Here is a 24,397-nt window from a genome sequence, read left to right as displayed (position 1 = left end):
CTAAAAAAGTATTCAAAATGTGCTCAGGTAACGTAATGAAGATAACTCATCCCTCCTAGTTTCTTAGCATAGTCCATATCTGTGGACTGGAAAGGAAGATGAGTTTACTTACTTTCAAGTTTTATACAGGTGGTCCTCAGGATATGACTACTCATTCAGCAACCATTCAAACTTGTGACATCACTGAACGAGGGGGACTTATCACAGGTCCTTGGAATTCTGGCCACCACAGCATTCCCACAGTCATGTGATCAAGATCCAAGCACTCATCGCCCAGCTCATGATTACATTTCAGTGAGCCGCAGTCATATGATTGCAATTTCTGATGTTCCCTGCCAGTTTCCCACAAGTAAAGTCAATAGGGAAGCTGGCAGGAAGTCGGAAGTCATGGTCATCTGAGGTCCTTGCTTAATAAACCGCTCAGTCCTTGATTAATGACAGCAACTAGGACTGCCATCGCTAAGCGGCGTGGTCATGTGACATCACACTTTACTAATGCATCGCTTAGCGACAGTAGTTCTAGACACAATTGCCATTGTAACCCTAGGACTACTTGTAGCCATTTACAGTGGTACCTCGGGTTACGAACGCCTCTGCTTACGAACTTTTTGGGTTACGACCAGCTCTGGCCGCAAAAATTTACCTCGGTTTGCGAACTCCGCCTCGGGGTACGAACCAGATCCGCAGCCATTTTCCGCCGTGACACGTGGTCTGCGGCCATTTCCCGCCCGTGCCACGTGGTCCGCGGCCGTTTTTCCGCCCTGCCGCGCGGTCCGCGGCCATTTTTCCGCCCTGCCGCGCAGTCCGCGGCCGTTTTTCCGCCCTGCCACGCAGTCCGCGGCCGTTTTTCCGCCCTGCCGTGCAGTCCGCGGCCGTTTTTCCGCCCTGCCACGCGGTCCGCGGCCATTTTTCCGCCCTGCCGCGCGGTCCGTGGCCATTTTTCCGCCCTGCCACGCGGTCCGCGGCTGTTTTTCCGCCCTTGACGCGTGGTCCGCGGACGCCGGAACGGATTAACGGTAATTACATTGAACCTTATGGGAAAATTTGCTTCGGGTTGCGAACAAATCGGGTTGCGACCAGAGTCACGGAACATATTAAATTCGTAACCCGAGGTACCACTGTACTTATTAAGAAGTTTGTTTTTCTAGGGCTAAGGTAGAAATTTGACTAGTTATGTCCCATCAAGGAGCAAGAATGGATAAGAATGATCAGAGCTGCTGTCCAAATTCCTGCTGTTATAGGGCTTGGAAGATATTTTTCATAGACTCACTATATAACTGCTTTTTTTTCATTTTATATGAGACGGAAAGCCTACTTTAAAACAAAAAATGCCTACTTTCATTGTTTTGTAGCAAAACCATTCCTTGCTACCAAGAGTTTTTTGGTCTACAACAATAGTTCTGTATTGTATCAGCACTGTGGTATATCCTGCTTGTGATATTATATGCCCTGAGTTTGCTTGTTTTATTTATTTATTTGAGCAATATATATAGCTGCCCACGTCACTACTGTGATCTTGCATGGGCAACTAAAAATTAAAATGAGAAAACACAGAATTAAAAGAAATTTCAATAATTAAAAGAAATTTCAACCACAATCAGCTATATACCTAGTTCAGAACTGGGCCATCAAGTGAAAATATTTTTAGAAAACTCAATTCTATTGTTTTTCCAGTGAGACTTCTAAATCAGGAGTAGGCATAAGGTAGATCATAACCTCTTGATAGACAGATCTATGAGTGACCTTGATTAGAATTACATTAGATACTTTGGTCACGTAATGCGAAGAGAGGACTCTTTGGAAAAAACCCTGATGCTGGGAAAGATTGAAGGCAAAAGGAGAAGAGGATGGCAGAGGATGAGATGGTTAGATAGCATCACTGAAGCAATGAGCATGAAACTGAGCAAACTCAGGAAGGCAGTGAAGGACAGGAAGGCCTGGAGCAATATGGTTCATGGGGTCACGAAGAGTCGGATACAACTTAACAATTGAACAACAACAACAAGACATTTAGGACTCCAGATGTTCTAAAAATAGAGTTAATAAAATATAAGTTTATTTTTCTTCTATATTAGCCAAAAAAAGCTTCATATTTGTGTGTAAAATTGTTTGTGATTTCTAATTCTGTCAAAATCATTTTTCAGCAATTCTATATTTTTATGAATCCATCCTTTACATTTTGGACTGATATCCAGTATCGGTTGTCTGTATTAAACATTTAAGGTCAGCTGAGTTCACATATCATGTTAAGCTAGAATGTGGTAGGTTTGGTTTTAACACAGACTTTGCAAACTAGGGTTTATGGCTGAACATGCCTTCTGAACCAGTCAGTGGTTTCTTCCACAAACTTTGGCAAAACAAGATATGGCTGAGTGAAATTTGTGAATGAGATCAGAAAATTATGGTTACTATTACTTTATATTCCAGTAGACTACAATAGCATTTTTTTTTAAAGTTATCTGTGAGTTATGAACTCCATTTGTATTCTCAGTCAGAAAGGAACTGTTGGAGATATAATGCTTGTTTTGCATTTGAAAGCAGCAGCAGCACCTGTTCATTCATATTTCCAAGCCAAGAAGCATAAATGTTTGCAATGTCACTGATCCATTTTTTTTCTGGGAATTGTACTAGATTACTTTCTATTTCTTCTGAGCTTGCAATTCACTGGTTCTGTAAGTGTAACCATCCAATTCTAAGTTTGCCAAGTTTTATATAATCATTGGCCAGGATGTGATTGAAAGGATACTCTTATTTCACCTCTTCTGACCTCCTGATTCAAACAGAAACATGCTAGACTCTGTAGCTGCATTAGAATTCAGGAAATTCATTCACTAATTTTTGGTTAATGTGTTTCAGTACTGTTCTACATTTGGAAAGTAAGATATGTGTTTTCAGCATCAAATTTCATAGCCTGCTTTTGACTATTTTAAACATGCTTAGTGTTAAACACTACCAAAAAAAAAAAAAACTCCACTAAATCGTTTGAGAAACATGTAAATCATTTTAAGCCTTAAGTATTTTTAAAAGAAACTAACTCAAAGGAATATTTTCTTCTAAAAACATACCTGCTCCTTTTTTTGTTGCCCCAGCCCAGTGTAGGATGATAAAACTTGCTACAACTGGAAAATAAAAATATATTAGTTGAAATGACAAATTAGTTACAATAAAAACAGCTAAATCATTCCACCCCAAAGGAGGAAATGCTAAACCAAGAACAAACAGCATATGTTGTGTGGCTGCACTTATTTTTATAAAAACATAGTAGTCTTAAAGAAAGTAGTAGTAGTAGCAGTAGTAGTAGTAGTATTTATTGGATTTCTCCCCCGCCCATCTCCCCCACAACAGGGGACTCTGGGTGACTTACAAAAAACATTAAAACTATAAATATATCTAAAACACATAAAACATCCAAAATTTAAAACAATGCTAAAAAAGGAAGATCCAAAAAGATGGAAAATCAGGCTGCGGAGAGCTGGCCACTATGGGGCTAGCCATCCCCCTGCTTGAAGTATTTCCTCCCCACCCCAGGCCAAGTGGCAGAACCAGGTCTTCAAGGCCCTTCGGAAGGCCAGGAGTGACGGGGCCAATCGCACCTCTGGGGGCAGAATGTTCCACAGAGCGGGGGCTACCGCAGAGGAGGCCCGCTTTCTAGACCCCGCTAGATGGAGTTCTTTTACTGAGGGGGTCCAAAGCATGCCCTCTCTGTGCGATTGGGTGGGACGGGTTGAAGACATAGGGGAGAGGCGGTCCCTTAGGTAACCTCGCCTCATGCCATGTAGGGCCATATAGCTACATATTCATAAAAGCCACATGGCAATAGGAACAAATTGACATATCTTTTCAAGCATGAAACATTTTTACTCATGACTACTCAGAATTCAGTGAGAGATACTCTGAGGTGAGACCATTTAAACATATCGCCAGAGCTGCAATCCCATGCTAATCCCATTTTATAGGATAAGCCTCGGGAAAATCAATGGAACTTACTCCTGCATAAAACTATACTGTAGATTTGAAAAAACCAAAACAAAACTGGATGCTACTTTATGAGATTTTGGTATTAACTACGTCACTGAGTTACGTGCACACCAGATAGTTACAGTTACAGTTACAATTCTCAGCATCTCATACCACTGACAATGTTGACCAGGCTGTTGGGAGCACAGGCATCTGCAGCAAACCAAGACTACATCAAAATGACAACACACATACCTAGTGATGTCAGGACGCAAACTCCATTTTTACAAATATGCATTCCAGTGTCTGACACAAGTACGTTAGTTACATTTTTCCCATCATAACACCATCACATATCATGACCAAGTAGCCCAATATGTTTTGGACAATACTACTCAACTCTGCTCAGGGTTAGAAACTGGATGGCCAAGGTTTGAGGTGATAGAGGTGCCATCTTGCAATTTTACCCAGGTGGTTTTTGAGGCTGTGGATCTAGAAGAAGCAGAAAGGACTTCTTGTGAGACATGTCTATCATCTGTCTTCTGGCTGGCTAAATCTTCCAGGGAGGAGGTGGGGACCCGGGTCTAGGAAATAATCAACACCTCACTGTAGGGATGAGAGATGCCAGCTGCTTTAAAAGAAGCAATGGTTTGTCTCCTTCTCAAGAAGCTTGCCCTGGACTCAATGAGTTGAGACAACTACCACCCCTTCTCCAATTTCTCTTTTGGGGGAAAGTTGTAAAAAATTGGTGGGACCCTGGGAAAAGTGGATTATCTGGACCCCAAGCAGTCTGAATTCAGGCCAGTTATGGGATGTGGCTCACACTGGCAAGTCTTGGATGAAGGGAATATCACAATATTTGTCCTGCTGAAAATCTGAGTGGCCAATCATGAGTGACTAACCAGCAATAGTTAGCAGTAGGAAGACACCATTTTATTTAAGAGTAGTTCTAATCCAGCTGGGGGCTATGAAAAAGAAGAGTTTGACCCATGAGGCACTCCAGTACAGGATACTTTATCCTCTCCTCCATTCTATTCCACATCTACATGAAGTTGCTGGATGAAGTCATTCAAAAATTTGGGATATGCTATTTTGGCAACTCAGCTTGTATATTAATAACCAAATCAGAGATTGCCTAATTTTCTACTGAAATAAATTGATAGTGCTAGCAATAATAATTTCATATATTTGACCCTTAAATTATTAGGTCATTTCACATTAACTATTAAGCATCTGTACTACATTTATTTTCTTCTGCTATCTGGTCAGATGAATGGATACGGGTAAACTGTTTTGCACCCAGCCTTCTGAACTAGGCTTACCAGTTTAAGCTGCAAAAATCTGGATAACACTAAATGGGAGCAAATGGTTCATGTTTTCTCTGTTTCTCTGCTCTCATCTAGCAGTATCCAGAGTTTTGCAGCTCAGATCTGGTGGTCCTACAATGAGCATAAACTAAGAAGAAACCCCATTTCCCAGTGGTTATGTTGGTACAGCATTTGAGGTAGGAAGCTGATTCAGCAAAGATAATACTTTGAGAAGTGGAGAACAAAGTAGAAGTGACTGCATAAGCACCATTTCTGTAGACTGCCATGTCTTTTGGTATTACATCCGAATAGTCATTTGCACCTAATATCTGCTTACTGAATATCATTTGCATAAGAAATGTACAAATGACACTTGCTACATAGACACTTGCTATGTTTCTTTGCTATACAGAAGGACTGTCTATACTTTTTCCCCCCTCAAAGAGCCACTAGAGCTATTACAACTTGAAATGCAAGCACAGTGAGGTTGCCCATTTACTAATGTGTACTTATGTGAAAAGAAATAATATGTTAATTTTGTGCTTATTGAAGGCACTATAGTATGCATTTCCATTTTAAAATACAGGTTCAATTTTTGTGAGTCAGTGCCAGCTCCAATTTGAGAGCTTTAAAAATTGTTCAGTCATATAAGGCATTTATACATAAAGTTTCCTACAATCAAAAGTTGTAATAATCCTGTGAACTGATTAACTGTTTTTCTGGTTTATATTTTGGGTCTTTAATATTTCTTCAAGGTCATCCAATGAATGGATTTAATAAACAGCCACTTGAATTCCGTTTCATCTAGCTAGTACACTTTTGAATACAAATAAGAAGAAATAGCTTTCTTAAAAGTTACTGTGGCTTGGGCATTCCCTCCTGTTTGGCAGGCATCAAGAAACATTATTTGATATACTTAGAATAGAATCAAGCTGGGCATTTAGACAATCTAGGTGAATAATAATAATGCATCTACCTTTCTAACATTTAGAGTCCACTGACATGTTACACGGACTCTGTTGAGCCTTCATGGGGCATCTTTTTCCCTCTTTCCCCATTTATACAGCTATGCCAGTCAAGAAACACATACAAAGTATATGCTGTTAAAGTTCAAAACTTATCCCTTATGTTCTATACAACTTAGGATCAGAGCACTTTTTATTCTTGACCCATGGAAGCTACTTAAAAGCATGATTTCAAGAAAGTCCATTGGGGAAAAAAAATCTGCAGAATTTCTTCCCCTATGTAACCCCTGGTGGCCTCTGGAAATCATGGAATTAGCTGCCCATAACTGCTGGGAACTGAAATGTACTGTTTATGAATTTTCTTCAGTTAAAATTTTAGAATCCCATTACATTTAGCTAGACCTTCCTCTCATAGTACAATGCAACAGTTTAGTAGACATTACTTAAAAACCCTAGCAACTGCTGAGAAAAAGGAGGATAAGAAATGTATTTTCTATTCCATTCTTATACTACAGTAACTGCTCTTACACGGCCATAATAGGCTCTCCACTCATTTCATTATCATTTTCAAATATTTATCACTGGAAACTTGTTACACTGATTCAGTTTCCACTAGTAGTTATAAACATGGCTGAGTTGTAACTTGATGGTACCATAAAACTTTACAAATTGGTTTAATAAACTCCATCTGGTTTATTAAAAGATAAATAACTCATCACTGAGATATCATCTGATCTCAATGTTATGCTGCTTTGGTTCTGAACAGATCCTGAGGCCTGAGGTTATTATCCCTCAACTATCTACTCTTCACATTTTTCCTCAAACCATTGTCTATACTCTTAGGATTCTTAGCAACTTTTGCCTTGTTACTGTACAACCTAAAGCCTTCCATCTTCTTGTCTTCCAGCAGTACCATACCAGCTAGAGTAGTCTTCTACTTAAAAACAGACTTAATTTATGCATAGTCAATTCTGGTCCACATATGGTCCTCAATAACCTCTGATATTACCTGCTATCTCTTATTATACTTCTTATTCTCCTCTTAAAATGCTGGAATCATAGCATTTTATCATGTACAGTTGTTATGCTTTTAATTTGGTTTGATAACCCTGATTTGGTATTGTAGAGGCTATAAAAAGTGGACGATAAACTGTATAGATAAGAAATACCTGCACACAGATACAGCCTCCAGCCTATTGCCAAATGTGGTCTTTAGAAACAAAAGGATTTTCCACTGTGTTCTAGGATTGAGACAATGTAGAGAACTAAGTGTTGGAACTAATCAGTGTTTAGAACATCAGAGTTCTAAACCCTGTTTCCCCACAGAGGTCACTTGTTGACCTTGGGCCCTGACCTTGTCAATTTTGCACACTGAAGCCCAGCCAACTTCAAACTTCTTGTGAGAAGGGCAGTTATATATACTTGATAAATAAATAAATATAAATTATCCCTTGAGCTTTTAGCATCAGATTGTGGAATTGCTCATGTATGCCCAAGGCATGTGCTCAATACACAGAGTTCTGTTAGTTGTCAAAGGACCTTTAGTTGAGAGAACATGATATTTTAAGTTAAATATTGTTTATTTTATATTTCATGACACCAACGTAAGCCACTTTTGCTTTGAAAGAAAAGTTTTGTTTTGGAAGTCAGCAATATGTTCTGAAACAAATACCACTATATAATAAAATTGAACAAAAACACTGCTATCCTGTCAAAAAAAGTGTTTAATAAGAAATAAGGAAAACTGTGCTATTAACTAGTATGCAGTTTTAAATGTATTTTTCATTTTGGATTTCCAAAACATTTTAAAGAAATTTCAGGGTTTTTAAATTGTATCAGTCCATTCAGGAAACAGAGAAAACAGAAAATTTGTGTAATCAGACAGAGGCCATGGGGGGAAGGGGACAGAATATGCAGGTAGTCCTCGACTTACAACCACAATTGGGACCGGAACAGCCATTGCTAAGCAATGTGGTCATTAAGTGAGTCATGCTGTTAAGCAAATCATGCAGTCGTTAAGTGAATCTGGCTTTCTCCCATTGACTTTGCTTATTGGAAATCCCCTGGAAAGGTCGCAAATGGCGATCACATGACCTCAAACACTGCAACCATCGTAAATACTAAAAAAGTTGCCAAGTGCCCAAATTTTGATCACCTGACCATGGGGACGCTGCAACGGTTGTAAGTGCGAAGACCAGTTGTAAGTCACTTTTTTCAGCACCATCGTAACTTCGGTCATTTAAATGAATGGTCCTAAGTTGAGAACTACCTGTACTCCAAGTCTACTGTTGTTGTTTTATTTTCTTGTTCCTAAACAACAGCTGCCAGCATGGAATATACTAAATATTTAATTTTTATTTTAAATACTGTATGTAGACTGAGCCAGTGATATTTCAACAATTCCAAAACAAGAAAGAGGAAACCATGATTTATATGTTGTTCTTTCAAAGAAGGATTTTGACATTTACACTATGAATTGGGGGGCTTCAAACACAGAACCTTTTTGTACTACCAATCAAAAGCCATTGAGCTTCCCCACTCCCTTCTGCTTCTCTCTTCTTAATGAACAATTTGTGATAAGAAAAGGAAGGAAGATGTGGTAAGAAAACAAAGAAAGTCACATACAAAATTCTATAAATATCATCCAAACACCTTATCTGGAAACATCCTTGGTGACAGTCAAGCTACCTTCTGAAAAAATCATATAATGCTACCCAGTATTAAAATATGTATCCCTCTTTACTAAAGTAGGAAACCTGTGGTCAATTATTCACACCTAACTCCATTCACTGATGTGAATCAAATTGACATTGTAGGCCATGTAGAGTCAGCCAGTTACATTCTTGCTGTTTTGAACTCCCATCAGCAATAAGCATTATGGATTTGTAGTCCAAAACATCCAGAAAATGCCTGTTTGCCTCCTTTGGCAGATATTCAGAAAAGGTTTTATGTTTATTTAATGAAATGTAAAAGATGATTTAGTATGGATAAATGACAAGCGTTTGTAAGAGAAACTGGTTAGTAGTTTGCTACTGAATCATGTATATCTGCAATCATACTATGCTATTGTTTGCAGGTTTATTTTGCAATATGCTCTACCATGATAAAATTTGCTCCAAAGTAAGTAAATGTTAACAGAATTTAACCCAAATTCCATGAATTGGAATTACTGAAATAACTACAATAATTCAAAGCTGAGAAGATATCCCTCAGCTCCCTCTACTTCTGAAAAATGGACACAGTAATAACCAATATACTTTAGATGACTATTGATATGATGTAAATTAAAGATACAGACACATCCCATTAAATTTAATGGCAGAAGTCTTTAATTTTAATAACATGGGCTTGATATTGTGTAATGTATAAATCTATTTGCACATTAAAAACCACTGGAGAAATTATGAATCCTATTAGCTACTGAGCACTTGAGTATTAACCAGATGGTTCTAACTACAGATAACTTTTTAAAATTAATTTTATTCACTTGACTAGAAATGAATTAATGCTAAATCCATTTTCCTTTCATCTGATTACTTTCTATGGTCTCCAACAAATAAAGTTGTATAGAAAAGGAGTAAATGAACATCTTATCTACCATCCTGACTCAAAAAATCCATTCACTATCATTAAAAGAAAACAGAGTTTTCTTTTAAAACCAACATTAAGAATAGTACTCTATGAATTACTTTTGTCTCCATTTTTGTGTCCCATCCCCATTAAGCTTTTTGTATCACATTTTATTTCTTTTAATTTATTATTAAATTTGTATGCCACCCATCTCCCCCCAACGGGTGACATACCTTTCCACAGTATAGTAATAATGCTTGTGTACATAAAATGGAAACAGGAAGAATAAGTTAAAGACAAATTTAAATTTCTCTAGGGGGCCATCACTGACACTTCAAAATATTTTTATATTTTTTAGCAAAAGAACAACATAAGGCAGTTTTGTACAATGTTTTCTGAGATGCCTATATATGTTTGAGCAGATTTAAATTCATTTGAACAGATTTAAATTCATTATTTAACCCAAATTATAGAGATGTTATTTCTTAATTCTTTCAGTGAACTCTTATGGAATTGGACATATAAATAACCATTAACTGAAAAATTTCTCCCATTTCCACTAGTTTGTATGAAAGCATGTAAACAAGTAAAGGATTATACCATAAGAAAGAATGACTTAAGCATTTTAAATACTGAAAGAAACCTAAGGAAAACTGTAACTTCAAAGTTAGAAATAATTGTGTACCAATTACTTAAATGGAATAACAGGGCTTCACGGAGGAAGAGGAGAACTACTGAAATCTAGCAGCATTTGTTTTAATCCTGAATAACGTCAGTAATTAATGAGTTTAGATTTTGAACAGCTGGCTCCAGGGATGGATGTGTGCCATTCATTTGGTTAAAATCTCATCTTCACAGCTACCTGGGAGTCAATCTAGGCAGAGAACTGGAACTGAAGATGGGGGAGGAACAGAGACAAAGCTATTCTGAACCAGGTTACACAGAAGTAAGTTCCATTGAATTTCAGAGAAATGTATTCCCAACGATGGCAAGTGCTAGGCTGGAGCCCCTGCTCCTACCCAAACTGGCCAAATTCCTGAATGCACCGACTTCTGCGTGGCTTAAAACCTCTACAGCTTAACTGTAAAGAGGGGTAAAAAAGTGAAGAGAGTTTTCGCGGGTAATGTCTCTCGGCCCGAGCCGCCGCCGCCTCCGTACGCACGCACGCACGGCTTTGGAGATTTACCTCGAGCTGGATTCTTCTAGATCGCGCTCTGGCGCAAAAGCCAAGAGTTCCGTTCCGCTTAGTTCAGGGTTCCAGTGTCCAGCCCCTGCATTTGTGATTCCGTGAGGAACGGGGGGCGTGGGGGGGAGGGTCGGAGGCGGAGGAAGGGGAAGATTTACACCTACGCCATTAAGCTTTTCCGCAACTGATTCCTCTCCCTAGTTTGTAACAACCCTTTGCCGAAGTGGGGGGAGGCGAGGAGAGGGGTTGGCCAACGCGAGTGCCGGCGCCGCGCGCGCGGTCTCAGTCCAAAAAGGGAGCGGGGAAGATATACTCACTGGGAAACAAGCTGCGTCCATGGATCATGTCTGTTCCTTACAGGAGGGGCTTCGATCTCCACTAATTCCATTTAGAGATGGGAGGGCTTCCAGCATGGAGAGCCGAGCAGCCGGGAGCCCACGCGCGCGGCACACGCTCAACCCAGAGGCTCGACGCCCCCCTCTGCACTTGCTCGCGCTCTCGCCCCGCCGCTTGGCAAGGAGCGACCATTTCCACTGCTCGGCTCCAGAGCAGCCAGCCTCGGGTCCTAGTAGCGGCAGTCGCAGCCGCTGGGAGTCTGCATAACTGGCGGAGAAGGGCAAGGGAGGAAGAGACGCACAAGCTCGACCCCAGGCGACGGCAGTCGGCCGCCAACAGGGAGCTCCCAGGCTCCGGCGCAGAAGGGAGGCGGGCTTGTCTCCTCCTGCTTTAATCGCCAGTTTCACACAGCAACCAGGATTCCGGAGAGAATTTCGAGGCCAAGCTTGTCCGGCCTTTGGGGTTATTGCAGTGCAAGGAAGGGAAGAAGAGGAATGGGCCTATCGTCAGTTCCCTGGGCTGAGGTGGGAGAGACCCCAAAGTGGGAAGGAGGGCTTGAGCGGGGGAGGGAGACAACAAGGGAATGGGAGAGGGCAAAATCGGCTCACCCAGTAGGAGATTTAATCATCTTTGGGTGCCTACCGCGCAATCCTTATTAAAGGTGAAATCCTTTAAAGTCAGCTAAGCCCATGTTGCCCGCCTCGTGGCAGCGCATCAAGCTGAAGTAAAGTGCGTCTCCCCCGGCGGGGTAGGACCAGGAAGAGAGAGAGAAAAGGAAAAAAAAAATCACGCTCGAGCCCAGAAGCGCGATTTAACCCGGAGAATCTCTCAAGCAAAGATCAGGAGAGAGACTCCGGAGGGCCGCGCAGTCTTTGAGGAGTCGCCGTCGCCTTCCACGCGCCCTTCAGTGCCTGCCCCAAGCAAGAGATGGCGCCTCTCCCACCCTCGCCTTCTGCTTGGCCAACCTGCAAAGGATCTTCGCTCTGCGCGCTGCAGTCTTTCTGGATCCAAGAGGCTGAGGGGCGGGCTGGAGAGAGCTGCAATAAAAGTTTAGCTGTCAGGCCTGCGGCCGCGAATAATGCCTTTCCCTCTTTCCCTCAGTCTGGAGGTAGCAGGGGAACAGACCCTCGTCCTCCCGGCCCCTCTTCTTCTCGACGTGTATCCCCTTCTCCACCCTCGAGGCACCATCCGATACGGGGCTCCGAAGGAAGGGAGAGAGGTCGAAGAGGAGAAAGGAGGCGGAGCCGGGATGGTGATCCAGAGCGCAGCGGGAAGAAGCAGATTCCTCAAACGGATTAAACTCTCGCCTTTACTCTGCTGCTTCTGCGCGCAGTCCCCACCGCAGCCGCGCCAAGGACAAAGTCCGCAATACCAGCTGCTTTCACGCACAGGGATTTCCAAGCCTGCAGCCGCTTCTCTCTCTGGCTGCCAGTGGGATCCACGCAAAAAGGAGTCGCGTGGGGAGGGGGGAGAGGCAGAGGAGGTGTGCGGGGCGGGGTGAGCGAGGAGAAATAGCCGCTGAATCGGGCAGGGACAGGAGGGGGACCTAATCGTAGCTTAGACCGGAGGACAATGTTGATGATTCTCAACACCTGCTGCTTCCGAAGGTGATGCCGGAAGGAAAAGAGTAATATACAGGCTGAAACAGGAAAAGAAAGTCCAGTAACGCGCCTCCCAGTAAAGCTAAATGTGTAGGCTAAAAAAAAAAAAAAATCGACTGGAAAAATTGCCAAACCTTTCGCAGCCTTCCCCACGAAGCAACCGGGCAGATCTATTTGCTTTTGATTGGAAAGCTCAGCAGCGCCAGTCTCGGATAGTATTTAGATGGGAGATCATCAGGAAACCTCAAGGCGGCTGGAAAATGGAAAACAAAAATATCCTGGAAGAAGAAATCGTAAAGGATTTCCGTATGGTTGCCAAGAAAATGCTGTCGATATATCACCAGGAGTCGAGCTCGACAGAAAGAAAAGGAGGCGGCGGCTGTCGTTTCATTAGCCCCACCAGCTACGGCGGAGATTCCCAAGTAAGCCAAAAGTAAGCTGCTTTAGCAGTAATGCGCGGAGCCCCATCCAAATTATCGTTTTCGGCGTGGTCCAAGGACGATTACTTAATTTCACGATGGATCCCGTGCAATGCCTTCCAGGGGCGTTTTCTAAAGGGAGGGTCTTTGAGAAACAGGAAGTCACAAACAGCAAAAGCTACTTCTCTAGCAGCCCGACAGCTGCGATCCTGGAGAGGAGGAGCTGATTCCTTGGAATAGGGATAAGGGCAGCACAATACGATGCATTATATAGATATCACTTCGCGCCCAGGCTTCGTGAGCCGTTGCAAAAGCGTCCAGCCCCCGACATAGCCAACCTGATGACGTGGGATTCGTGGAGCTTAGGACAGGTAGCTCATGAACTTGAAATGCCTGGTCCTAGATCCGCTTGTTTGCAATTTTCCGGTAACTCCCAATGTTAGGTTTGCAGCCCGTGAAGAAAACCTACCCGGCGCAAACGGATTGGAGTTGTAGCTCCCGCGGGCTCCAAGTCATTCGCTTCTAAGGAAAGTGAACCGCTTAATCTGCTTTTGCTTCAGCTGAGACACGGGGCTTGTGGCTATTTCTAACACAAATGCAGGCGAGAAGCCTCAACAGATGATGTTCTTATTGGGAGCTGGGACTAAAATTCACGCCTCCGGTGGAATTATCCGATGCGTTAACGGGAGCCAGGCGCCTAGTCATAGCGATTTTAGAATCTACGTTTTCCTCAGTGATGCTCAAGCAGGTGCGAGAAGAGAACAGCGCTATCATTTCGGTTTGGCAGACGGATTTTTTTTTAAACTTATATTTGCCTGAATTCTCTGCAACCAAAAGCTCTTTTCTCAAGACCCGCCTTTTCAAGGAAGGGGGGGGGGCTTTCATTTTGCGTTCGCTGGCGACCCTTCCAGGAGAGTTTTCTCCCAAAATCGGCCCCAGTTGCCACCACGTGCAGCTCAAGCTTCTTTTCTATACAAATGTGCAACGTCAAGATTTCTCTCCCCACTACTCCCTTCATCAGTAGGGTTAGAACTGGAGCAAAATACAAAATTTGCCTGAAAATCTCCTGCAGAACAGTGCAGGCAATCCTAGGACTGTGTTTGGAGTGATGGTTTCCTTGCAAAGGACTACAATTTTAAGTGTAGTAAAAGGAAGAAAGCTGAAGGGGCTGTTCTAAGGAGAAATATGTTGGTTCTCTTTTTCATCTGGGCATGAAGAGCTGAAATAAAAACAGCTAGTTGGGAAATGGTCCAGAAGCTGAAGGGGATCTGGAAAGATACAAGTTCAAATCCCTATTCCTTGCCAAGATAGCTTCAGTGAGTCATTTTTCCTCTCCTTGTCTGGATTTCCATCTATTGAATTCACAGCTTTGCTTTCATACATTTACGTTTACAAATATTCACTATACCTCTGACTTACTGAACTACCTACAAGATCATACTCACTGAACATAAACTCAACAGACTACCTGGTTGGTACTTGGATGAGCAATCACCAGGATACACAAGGGTGATAGGCTAGGCTGGGAGGTTGAAAAACCATTCTGAAAGAAAACAGTTGCAAATCCATTATAGATTGTGCAAAGAATATCACGTATCTGTATCAATGAAGTCAGAGCTGGATTTAGACATAAGCTAAGCAAGCTACCGCTTTGGGCCTCACAGTCTGACAGAGCTTCTCAACATTTCAGATTTGTTTTTCATTTGTTACAGTTTTATTAAAATTCTCCACAAATTAAACTGTCTTATTGGTCACATGACTCTCATTAATTAATGAAGATACACTTCAAAGAGGGCCCTTCCCCATCCATCATTGGTTTGCTTTATACATCTTGGCAAATTCAGTTGTTACACAGCCTTATTCTCGGTTTACAGTTGCCAAACATAGCCTCTAGAGCTTCCCATAGTTTAGGACCTCACCATGTCTAAATCTGGTCCTGCATGAAATCACCAGTAATGGAGCTCAGCTTGATGAAGACTTTGCCTTAGTTTTAGATGCAGTTGTCATCATGACACACAGAGAAGCACTGAGAAGCTTCTTACATTTAAGGCCAGATGGAAAACAACTTTAATAGAGGAACTACATCTGCTTTCACACTGGTACATTAATTAGTATACTTGTAGCAGGTCCTCTTTCTGTTCATGGAGAAAGATTCTTGAGTATATCATGCAGCAGCCAAATTGACATAAATGCAATGCATTTTATTCTTATAGTCAGGGTTCTTTTAGAGCATATAAATCTTTCACCCAATTTCTTTAAATAGCAAGGCCATCCAATTTAAATAACAAACCTCCTAAAGAATACTTAAATAAACAATAGGATCAAATGAGCCAGAGAACATAGTATGAAAAGTGCTTTTAAAGAAAGGGAAGAAATTGAGATAATGGTAACTGTAAGGAAGAGAGAAAGCAGTTTCCTCTAAGAAAAGGTTATGGGGTGAGAAGAAGGTAAATCTGCCTGTTTCCTGAGATGAATAGATGTAAAATAAGTGGTCAAGATAATCCAGAATGCTGCAATTAGAAGTTTATAGGGACTGAGTTATAGACCACATAACTGCAGTGTGGTTTATCAAAATGTTATATTTAATATTATGCACATGTGTATGGATGTGGCATATTAAATTTAATATTGCTTTAGACCATGTTGCTGTTGCATGCTCCATATACCCAGGCAAAAGTTATCACAGAGGCATAGTGAACCCACTTATGAAAACTCAAAGCTTACCTTAAAGCTATGAAGGTAAACATGGTAAGATTATTAATCACAAGTGCTTTGAAAATGATAGGATGCAACAGGTTGACCAATCCTGGTGGAAGCATTTGTGTGGCAAAAATGAGAGGGAGGAATACTTTCCATGTGACTGGGAATGTGGAAATGGCGAAGAGCTAGTCTAAATGGAGAAGCTGTAGTTTAAAATGGATCCTCATAGAAAAAAAAAAAAGACATCCTTGGGTCATACTTGACTAGAGATGATTACATCCATGCAATTTTCTTAATATTATAAGAAAAATAGTTTGCCACTGCCTTCTTCTGGATTTTTTTTTTCTTTTTACCTTGAAGTCTAGACAAAAATCCCAAGTGACCCCTAAATTGGGCCAACCCTACTTAATTTCAAAAACCAATCAGGGTTGGCCAGGTACTACTTCATCTTAAAAAACATGTTTCATAAACAAAGAATCACTGTATGCTAATATTATGGACTTTGTCTGGTAGAAAGTTTCCTTTCCTGAAATTAGCCAACTAAACATGAACAAGCCAATTAATTTTTATTTTTATTCATATTCAGTGAACAAAATGTCTGTGTATACCACACGTTTGCATATGCACATCTCTTCTTTAGATGATTGCCCTTAATAAAGCAAATGTTACTTGAAGGCCATAGAACTGCCAACCTTAAATAAATAAAAATACTTGCTTTATAATCTATGCCACCAAATTAGTCTAACATTCTACATTTCAAAGAACAGACTAATTCCTCTTTGGATTATATTTGGAACAAATGCATCAGGAGCCCAAACTGGCCAAATATTTCTGGAAAGCATCCAGCCTTTATTTCTTTAAAGACCTCTGAAAAGTGTAAAGGCCACATCTCCTAGTGTGGCATTATTGCTTTGCAGGGTCGGAGGAAGCCTGCATCTGGTTTAGGGTGTTTAGTTTCCTACCATCACTATGACATTAAGAGCACCCAACAATCCTGTTTACTTCATGGCAGGGGTTTCTTGCCAAGTCAAAAAGTCAAGTTGATGGCTGTAATCTAGATCAAAACTACCATTTTGACTTTTTTGACCCCTCTGTGGACAACTCTGTCTCAGAGATTAATAACACTGTTAATAAAATGTTGGTTGTTAATTGGAGCCAGTTTGGTGTAGTGGTTAAAGTGTCAGGCTAGAAACTGGGAGATTATGAGTTCAAGTCCCTCCTTAGGTACAAAGCCAGCTGGGTGATCCTGGGCCAGTCGCTCTCTCTCAGCCCAAGGAAGGAGGCAATGGCAAACCACTTCTGAAAAACCTTGCCAAGAAAACTGCAGGGAGTTATCTAGGCAGTCGCCAGGAGTCAAAAACTGACTCAAAGGCACCAAATATGTACATATACATATACATACATACATACAACAAATATCTAAACATCTAAAAACCGTATTCTAAAAGTAAAAAAAAGTGTAAAATTATATAAGTTGCAATTTCATTTGATATGTGGGTATCTGAACAAATGACTTATGTACATTATCAGCTGTACAGATGTACATTATCAGTTCTCATGACACAAATGCATAATTACATCATTTGAACAATAACATCATGACGCACATCATAATTCTGACACCATGATGCATCTTACAGCTGGCTACAGACAAGATTGTTTCTTTCTGATATGTAACTAGCAGAATCTGATGCCTTTTTGTTGTTGTTGTTGTTTAGTCGTTAAGTCGTGTCCGACTCTTCGTGACCCCATGAACCATATTGCGCCAGGCCTTCCTGTCCTTCACTGCCTCCCTGAGTTTGCTCAGTTTCATGCTCATTGCTTCAGTGAGGCTATCTAACCAGCTCATCCTCTGCCGTCCTCTTCTCCTTTTGCCTTCAATCTTTCCCAGCATCAGGGTCTTCTCCAAAGAGATCTCTCTTCGCATTAGGTGACCAAAGTATCTGAGCTTGAGCTTCATTATCGATCCTTCCAATGAGCAATCAGGGTTGATTTCCTTTAAGATTGACTGGTTTGACCTCCTAGCAGTCCAGGGGACTCTCAAGAGTCTTCTCCAGCACCACAGTTCAAAGGCACCAATTCTTCGGCGCTCAGCCTTCTTTATGGTCCAGCTCTCACAGCCATACATTACTACTGGAAAAACCATAGCTTTGACTATGCGGATCTTTGTCGGCAAGGTGACGTCTCTGCTGGAGATGTGGAGCTTCTCCAAATACAACCAGCTCTTCTGGCGGTATTCTGGTCTCTTCTCTTTTAAACAGGAGTCTTATCTACAGCAGGGCTGAGGAATTTTTAAGCCCTTCAGCTGATCTTGAATTTTTTTCTCTTTTTTTATATTATACACACACACACATGGTATGTATATATATATATGTGTGTGTGTGTGTGTGTGTTTATGTAAATATAACAACCAGAAGGTTTAATACAGTACAACCAAAAGTGTAGCAGTGCTAATATATATATATATAATGTGTGTGTGTGTGTGTGTGTGTGTGTATACACACATAAAAGGGAAATGTACTTACGGGAAATAGGGATTGGCAAAACCTAGTACCTAGCTAGCTATATCCTACGAGAAGGAGAATCAAAGAGTGTGTGCTCTATCCATGTTTGCCCAGAAGGAAGTGACCTCAGATGAACAATCTCTTAGAGTAGGTTGAGTGATAGTCATTTTATATTTATTCAATAGTATATATATATACACACACATATACATATACACACACACACACACACATACAGTATGCATGTATGTATATGTGTGTGTGTGTTTGTGTGTGTGTGTAAATTTACCTCTCACCCCTATGGGTGGTACGTGTCTCCCCCAACCTCGGGTCCTCTACCAGAGGCCTGGGAGTTTGAGGGTTCTGTGCAGTATCTTAGCTGTTCCTAGCACTGCACTCTTCTGATGTCATTCCTGGGATCTGATGTCATTCCTGGTATCTGTTGGAGCCACTCTCCCAGCTTAGGAGTGCTCCTACCACCACTAGGACCATTTTGGCCTTTACTTTCCACAATATATATATAAGTAAAGGCCAAAGTGGTCCCAGTGGTGGTAGGAGCACTCGGGGCCGTGACTCCTCAGCTGGCAGAGTGGCTCCAACAGATCCCAGGAACAACATCAGAGCTCTCTGTCCAGAAGAGTGCAGTGCTAGGAACAGCTAAGATACTGCGCAGAATCCTCAAACTCCCAGGCCTCTGGTAGAGGATCCAAGGTTGAGGAAGACACATACTACCCATAGGGGTGAGAGGGGACTTTTTTATAAACATAAAATAAGTGACATTTGTAGAAACTAAAAGTATATCCATAAAATGTTAATATAGAATTAATTCAATCCCTCAATATATTATTAAATCTGACCATATAAACCATCTATTGCTCCATCTTCTCAGTTTTAGTACAATATGCTCTTTTGATACAATATTTATATAATATGCTTAGAGTCTTAATATTCTATCATGTAAGTGGGCTGATCTTGAATTTTAACTCACATCACCTCTGATTACTGATCATACTGGGTCAGGTAAAATCCAGATTATCTGCTTTCCTTTCTATAAAAATGACCACATGAGCTTTTTCTTCACAATGATAATGAGTTAAATATCAGCAGGTCAAGGTGATATAAAAGCACAGCACCAGAGTAAATTAGAAAGATTCTAAGCCCTAATGCTTGATCTTTCTGGAAATATCCTTCTCCTGTCTCAAATACAATGAGTGAGAGAGAAAGATTCTGCCTTTTTCACACAATGGTGCCCTAGAAAACTAGCAACAAATAAGCTCAATAGTCCACAGCTTGTCTAAATCAAAATGTTTTAACCTGATCCTGAAAGATAAACTAGAGAAGAATATAAAGAGTTCCTAGGAAAGCATTTCAAGAACTGTGGAATCCAGCCAGTAAAATATCTTCTTTCACAATTTAGACATGGCTGAGAAAGAAATAAAAAGCTCATCATGAGAAATTGTATAGACCGAGCTCCCATGTTTTTTTTTCTTGTGTTATTTTGCTTTTATCATGATTTTGTTTTTTATTCAATCATCCTTTGGCTGACCAACTGTCTCTATAGTTGTGGTCAAAACATTAAGTCACCATGAATTCTTTCTGATAGGGAGAATTAATATTCATAATATTCATAAACAATGTTTATAATGTTCATAAACTTAATGTTAACACCAATATTAACACTAATAATTCATAAACCTATTTAATGTTATCATTATTAAAGAGGACGGAAGAAGTAGACTCTGTGTAACTGCAATCCCACAGAGTAGACTCAAAATCCATTAAAATTATATAGTCCATTTAATGCAGGGTTGGTGTATTATTTATTTGATACAGTTTAGAGCCTGCCCAACTCTAGATGGATCTGGGCAGCTTACACTGAAAAAAAAAAAAGATAAGTACAGCTAAAGAATAAGAAAGAAAAAGATCATAAACATCCAGAAGGCAAGGTCTATATAAGAACAAAATGCCCTTTAGGGCTCAACCACCACTCTGCCTCTGAAGCCTGGGAGAACAGCCAAGTGCTTAATGACCTTTTGAATGTCACCAGGCTGGGAGCTGTGTGGATTTCGGGGAGGGGGATGCTATTCCAGAGGGCAGGCACTGAGATAGAGAAGACACACTTCCTAGGTCCCAATACATGGCACTGTTTTAACAGGGGGACCCAAACCGTACTCGGCCTGACTGATTTCACCAGATGGGCATAAAGAATTGGAGATGTAGGTGGTCCCTCAAATAGCCAGGCCCTATGTCAAGGTTTGTGGCTTTAGCCTTACTTGTACATAACACACAAACACTACAAACTGTGGACTTATTTGGAAGGAAATCAATTGTAGGCCTTTCCTGTTCAGACTGCAACTTTCTGGACAACCCCTAGATAGCCACAAAGAGTTTTCTGTACATCTTTGCTACTCTGGAGTCCTTCTGCAAATTGTTGCAGCCTAGATCTGGTAGCCCTAATATTTTCAGCAGAATCCAACTAGGATTAGCATTTGGGAAAGTAGTCATTCAAATGTTGTTCAAAACAAATATAAAAAACTAATGAGAAGATTTATAGAAAGAAGTTAAGCAATAAAAGGACAAATTATGTTAAGTGGTAACAAAACCAGATAGTATAGCTTGTGGGGGGGAGGCCCATAAAATAAATCCTAGCCTAGTCTCAAGGGACTGTTGCTGCTCACCTTGGTTCTGATCTGTAATAAAATAAGAGTGGCCTCTCTTCTAAAGAGGTGCTTAGCTACAGAACTGATAAAAAGAAAGAAGCAGTTAAACTATCATGGGGGTAATTAGAGTGAACTGGTATTTTACTGAGTTAAATCTCGTTAGTTACAAAGACACAGAAGGCAAGAATGACAGGATTCTCAAATATGGTTAGAAAAGGAATTGGAGTGCTGATACAACATACTGCTGTATGTTACCACCTTACATATCGCTCAGAGAGGCTTCAAGTGGGGATTGTATGCACAGTGAAAACTGCTGCTGAAGGCAATCAGGCTAAGTCGCTGCTCAAAGTCTTAGGAGAAGTAAAGGGAATTGTCGTAAGGACAGAAAAAGAAGTGTATTGGATTTCAGAAATAGTCCATTAACCTGTTGCAGGAAACAAACAAAACCAAACTGTCTTTACACTGTAACAGATTTATTGTGCTTATGTTTAGGCTGTGATAATTGTTTCCCCCCCCCCCCCAAATGCCAAAACATGTCACTTAAAAACAGAGAAAGTGCAGTTTGTTTCCTTCGGATCAATATAGCCTTCTAGGATTAATGCCCACTTTAGTGCCAAGAAGGGCAGGACTTCCTTTAATTAACATTTTAACAGCTTGAACAATTCCTCCACCAAAGTCAATGAATCATCATCATTTCTGAGAAGAGTAATTTTCATGTGGACTCTTTAGAACCAACTATTAAATCAAGTTCCTCAGCTCCATTTAGGATTTACTAGATGAGTTTTTCTGCACAACTCTCCTGAGCCACATGTGGCCCCTTGGCTGTTTTTTAGAGTCAGCAGTTTAGTTTCCTTCTAAATGCCTGTCCTAAAATAGATATAGTATAGTTATGATCATTGTTGTTACTGTTACTAAACTCCCAGAAAATCAAGAGTAATAAATAGAAGAAAAAAACAGCACCAAAATAAGTCTAATAACAGAGGGGAGGGAAGGTAATCCAGGGAGGCTGAAAAGAGGAAAGATGGTAGCCATAACTGCAATTAAAGCCCCTCCCCTTTTTACTGTGCCATGTGTCACACATGTAAAAAAGGGGGGGCCTTTGATGATACAAGTCAACTTCACTATTTTACCTCCCCAAAGGATACCCATCTAATAATAAAGCAAAGGACAATTTAAAAATGGTACAACAATTAAAACTGAGGTCCAGAACTGAACTATATAAAAATTAATACAAGAATGAATATGGAGGCCAGTTGCTCCAGGACAATTATTACCTTGCAAATGCCTGAATGGACCTACCAAAAAAATCCATCTAGTCCATTTTGCATCATCGTTCTACTTCCAGCGATAAAACTCCAGCCAAGCTCTGGTTCCTGAGCTTGTCACCCGTCCACTGCTTCCTCTAATGTATTGCTTTTCCCCAGTCTGGGGAGCAAAGAGAGAATCCAGGGCTGTCATTAGATACGCCTCTCTCCCACTTTGAAGATGGATACCAATCTTTTAGTTCTCCCAGCCGGAACACGTGGGAGGTGCAATGGTTCTTCATTTTCCCCCAAGATGTTAAGTATGGCATTAGGTTACCAAAAGATTGGCCTGTCTTGCTATACTTCATCCTAATGCCTGTGAAAGACTTCCAAATTATGTCTGTCCTTCTCGCTCTGATTCAAAACTGACATATTTTAGATTACCCAATGAAATATCCCTAGAGAAAAGCACAACTAATGCAGTTGCTAGTCAGTGTGCCTTCAGCAAAGACACCTACTCTCATTGCTCTTTATGAATGAAGGCATATCCTTTGGTCAAGGAGAATTTCTTCTACATATACAGGAATTACTGTGGCTTAGAATGACAGAGGCGAAAGGTGTCATCTGGGTCATCTGCAGTGCAATTTGCTTCTCAGGTTTAAAAATGTGACCACTGACTAACTTTTTTTATACACAAACATTTTCCTAATGTTGTTGGAAAAAGTTAATATACACTTTAACTGTGTAACCAAGCTGGTACTTTGTGTGTGTGTGTTATCCACAGACACAAGCTGCAATCTGTGCATTAAAGGTATATTTCTTGGCGCTGCAAGCTGCTGTTTGAGGCATAATTAAATTACAGTTTGCATCAACTTTTAATGACAATTTTACAACTAGCTTTGTTTTCTTCCATTTGTTCAATACTCATATATGCATATTTCCATTATGGATTTCATGTTTAAGTAAACAGTATGGAGGTTGATGAAAATAGAGGTCATCCCTCTCAGCATCCACTAACAAAACAGGAGCAGCTGCCCGTCGAACTGTTTGACAATTTGAAAAGCACCAAGTGGGTGTTAGTAAAACATGCAACCCATTCAAAGAATATTTAACAGTATGATTCAGAGAAAGTTGCAAATTGATTGGAAAGAACTGTTAAAAAGGGAAAATGCAGACAGTTCTGATATACAGCTAAGTAGTATAAACATGACGGATTTTGAAGAGAAGCCTCACAGTTTGTAGGTGGAAAAAGTTCAAAGATATTATGCATTCTCTCATAAAGACATTACCTATGCCTAAGTAGCTTATACAGAGATAAGGATGGGACACACACACACACACACACACACAGAGAGAGAGAGAGAGAGAATGTAAAGAGTTACAAAAAGTTCCATGCACAGGACAGCCAGATTATATGTACAAATTCTGAGGATTTGATTAACTCCTTCGAGCAAGGCTAGAACATTTTTTAATGTACTTTTAGCCTCTAGGCTTTTTTTTAATTATTATTGTGCCATTGAGTCAGTGTTGACTCCTGGCAGTTGTCTGGGCAAGTCCCTGCAGTTTTTTGGCAATATTTTTGTAAGTGGGTTGCCACTGCCTCCTTCCTAGGGCTGTGAGAGGGTGACTGGCCTTAAATCACCCAGCTGGCTTCATGCCTAAGGCAAGACTAGAACTCCCAGTCTGCCAGTTTCTAGCCTGATGCTTTAACCACCACACCAAACTGGCTCTTTATATATATATATATATATATATATATATATATATATATATATATATATATACGTGTGTGTGTGTGCATGTGTATACACACACGCACGCGCACGCACACACTTATATGTGCAATATTCTGTTTCTAACCTTCCCAGTTTTAGAATTAAGGAAGGGCTTCATAAATTGGCGGTTTTGGATTTTTTTTCCCCCCTCAAACAGGCTAGCAGCTGGCTTT

General features: G+C 40.7%; 1 protein-coding gene across 1 annotated transcript in view; it reads right to left on the bottom strand.

Moving 5' to 3' along the window:
* NETO1 (neuropilin and tolloid like 1) overlaps nucleotides 1-12,456 on the bottom strand; it is a 122,010-nt gene extending 109,554 nt beyond the window's left edge. Inside the window, exons 1-3 of the mRNA XM_007431743.3 lie at nucleotides 12,447-12,456; nucleotides 11,303-12,358; nucleotides 3,066-3,119 (exon numbers count right to left, since the gene is read on the bottom strand). Of these exons, the coding sequence (XP_007431805.2) occupies nucleotides 3,066-3,119; nucleotides 11,303-11,330 (82 nt within the window). The 5' untranslated portion in view covers nucleotides 11,331-12,358; nucleotides 12,447-12,456. The remainder of the gene's footprint in view (nucleotides 1-3,065; nucleotides 3,120-11,302; nucleotides 12,359-12,446) is intronic.
* Nucleotides 12,457-24,397: the final 11,941 nt, after the last annotated feature.

Source organism: Python bivittatus, unplaced genomic scaffold, assembly GCF_059951505.1.
Source record: "Python bivittatus isolate LINGU-HERP-01145 unplaced genomic scaffold, Pbiv_v1 ctg000840_np1212, whole genome shotgun sequence".
Classification (NCBI taxonomy): domain Eukaryota; kingdom Metazoa; phylum Chordata; class Lepidosauria; order Squamata; family Pythonidae; genus Python; species Python bivittatus.
Note: the sequence above shows the minus strand (reverse complement) of the source record. Positions and strands in the feature narration are given on the sequence as shown.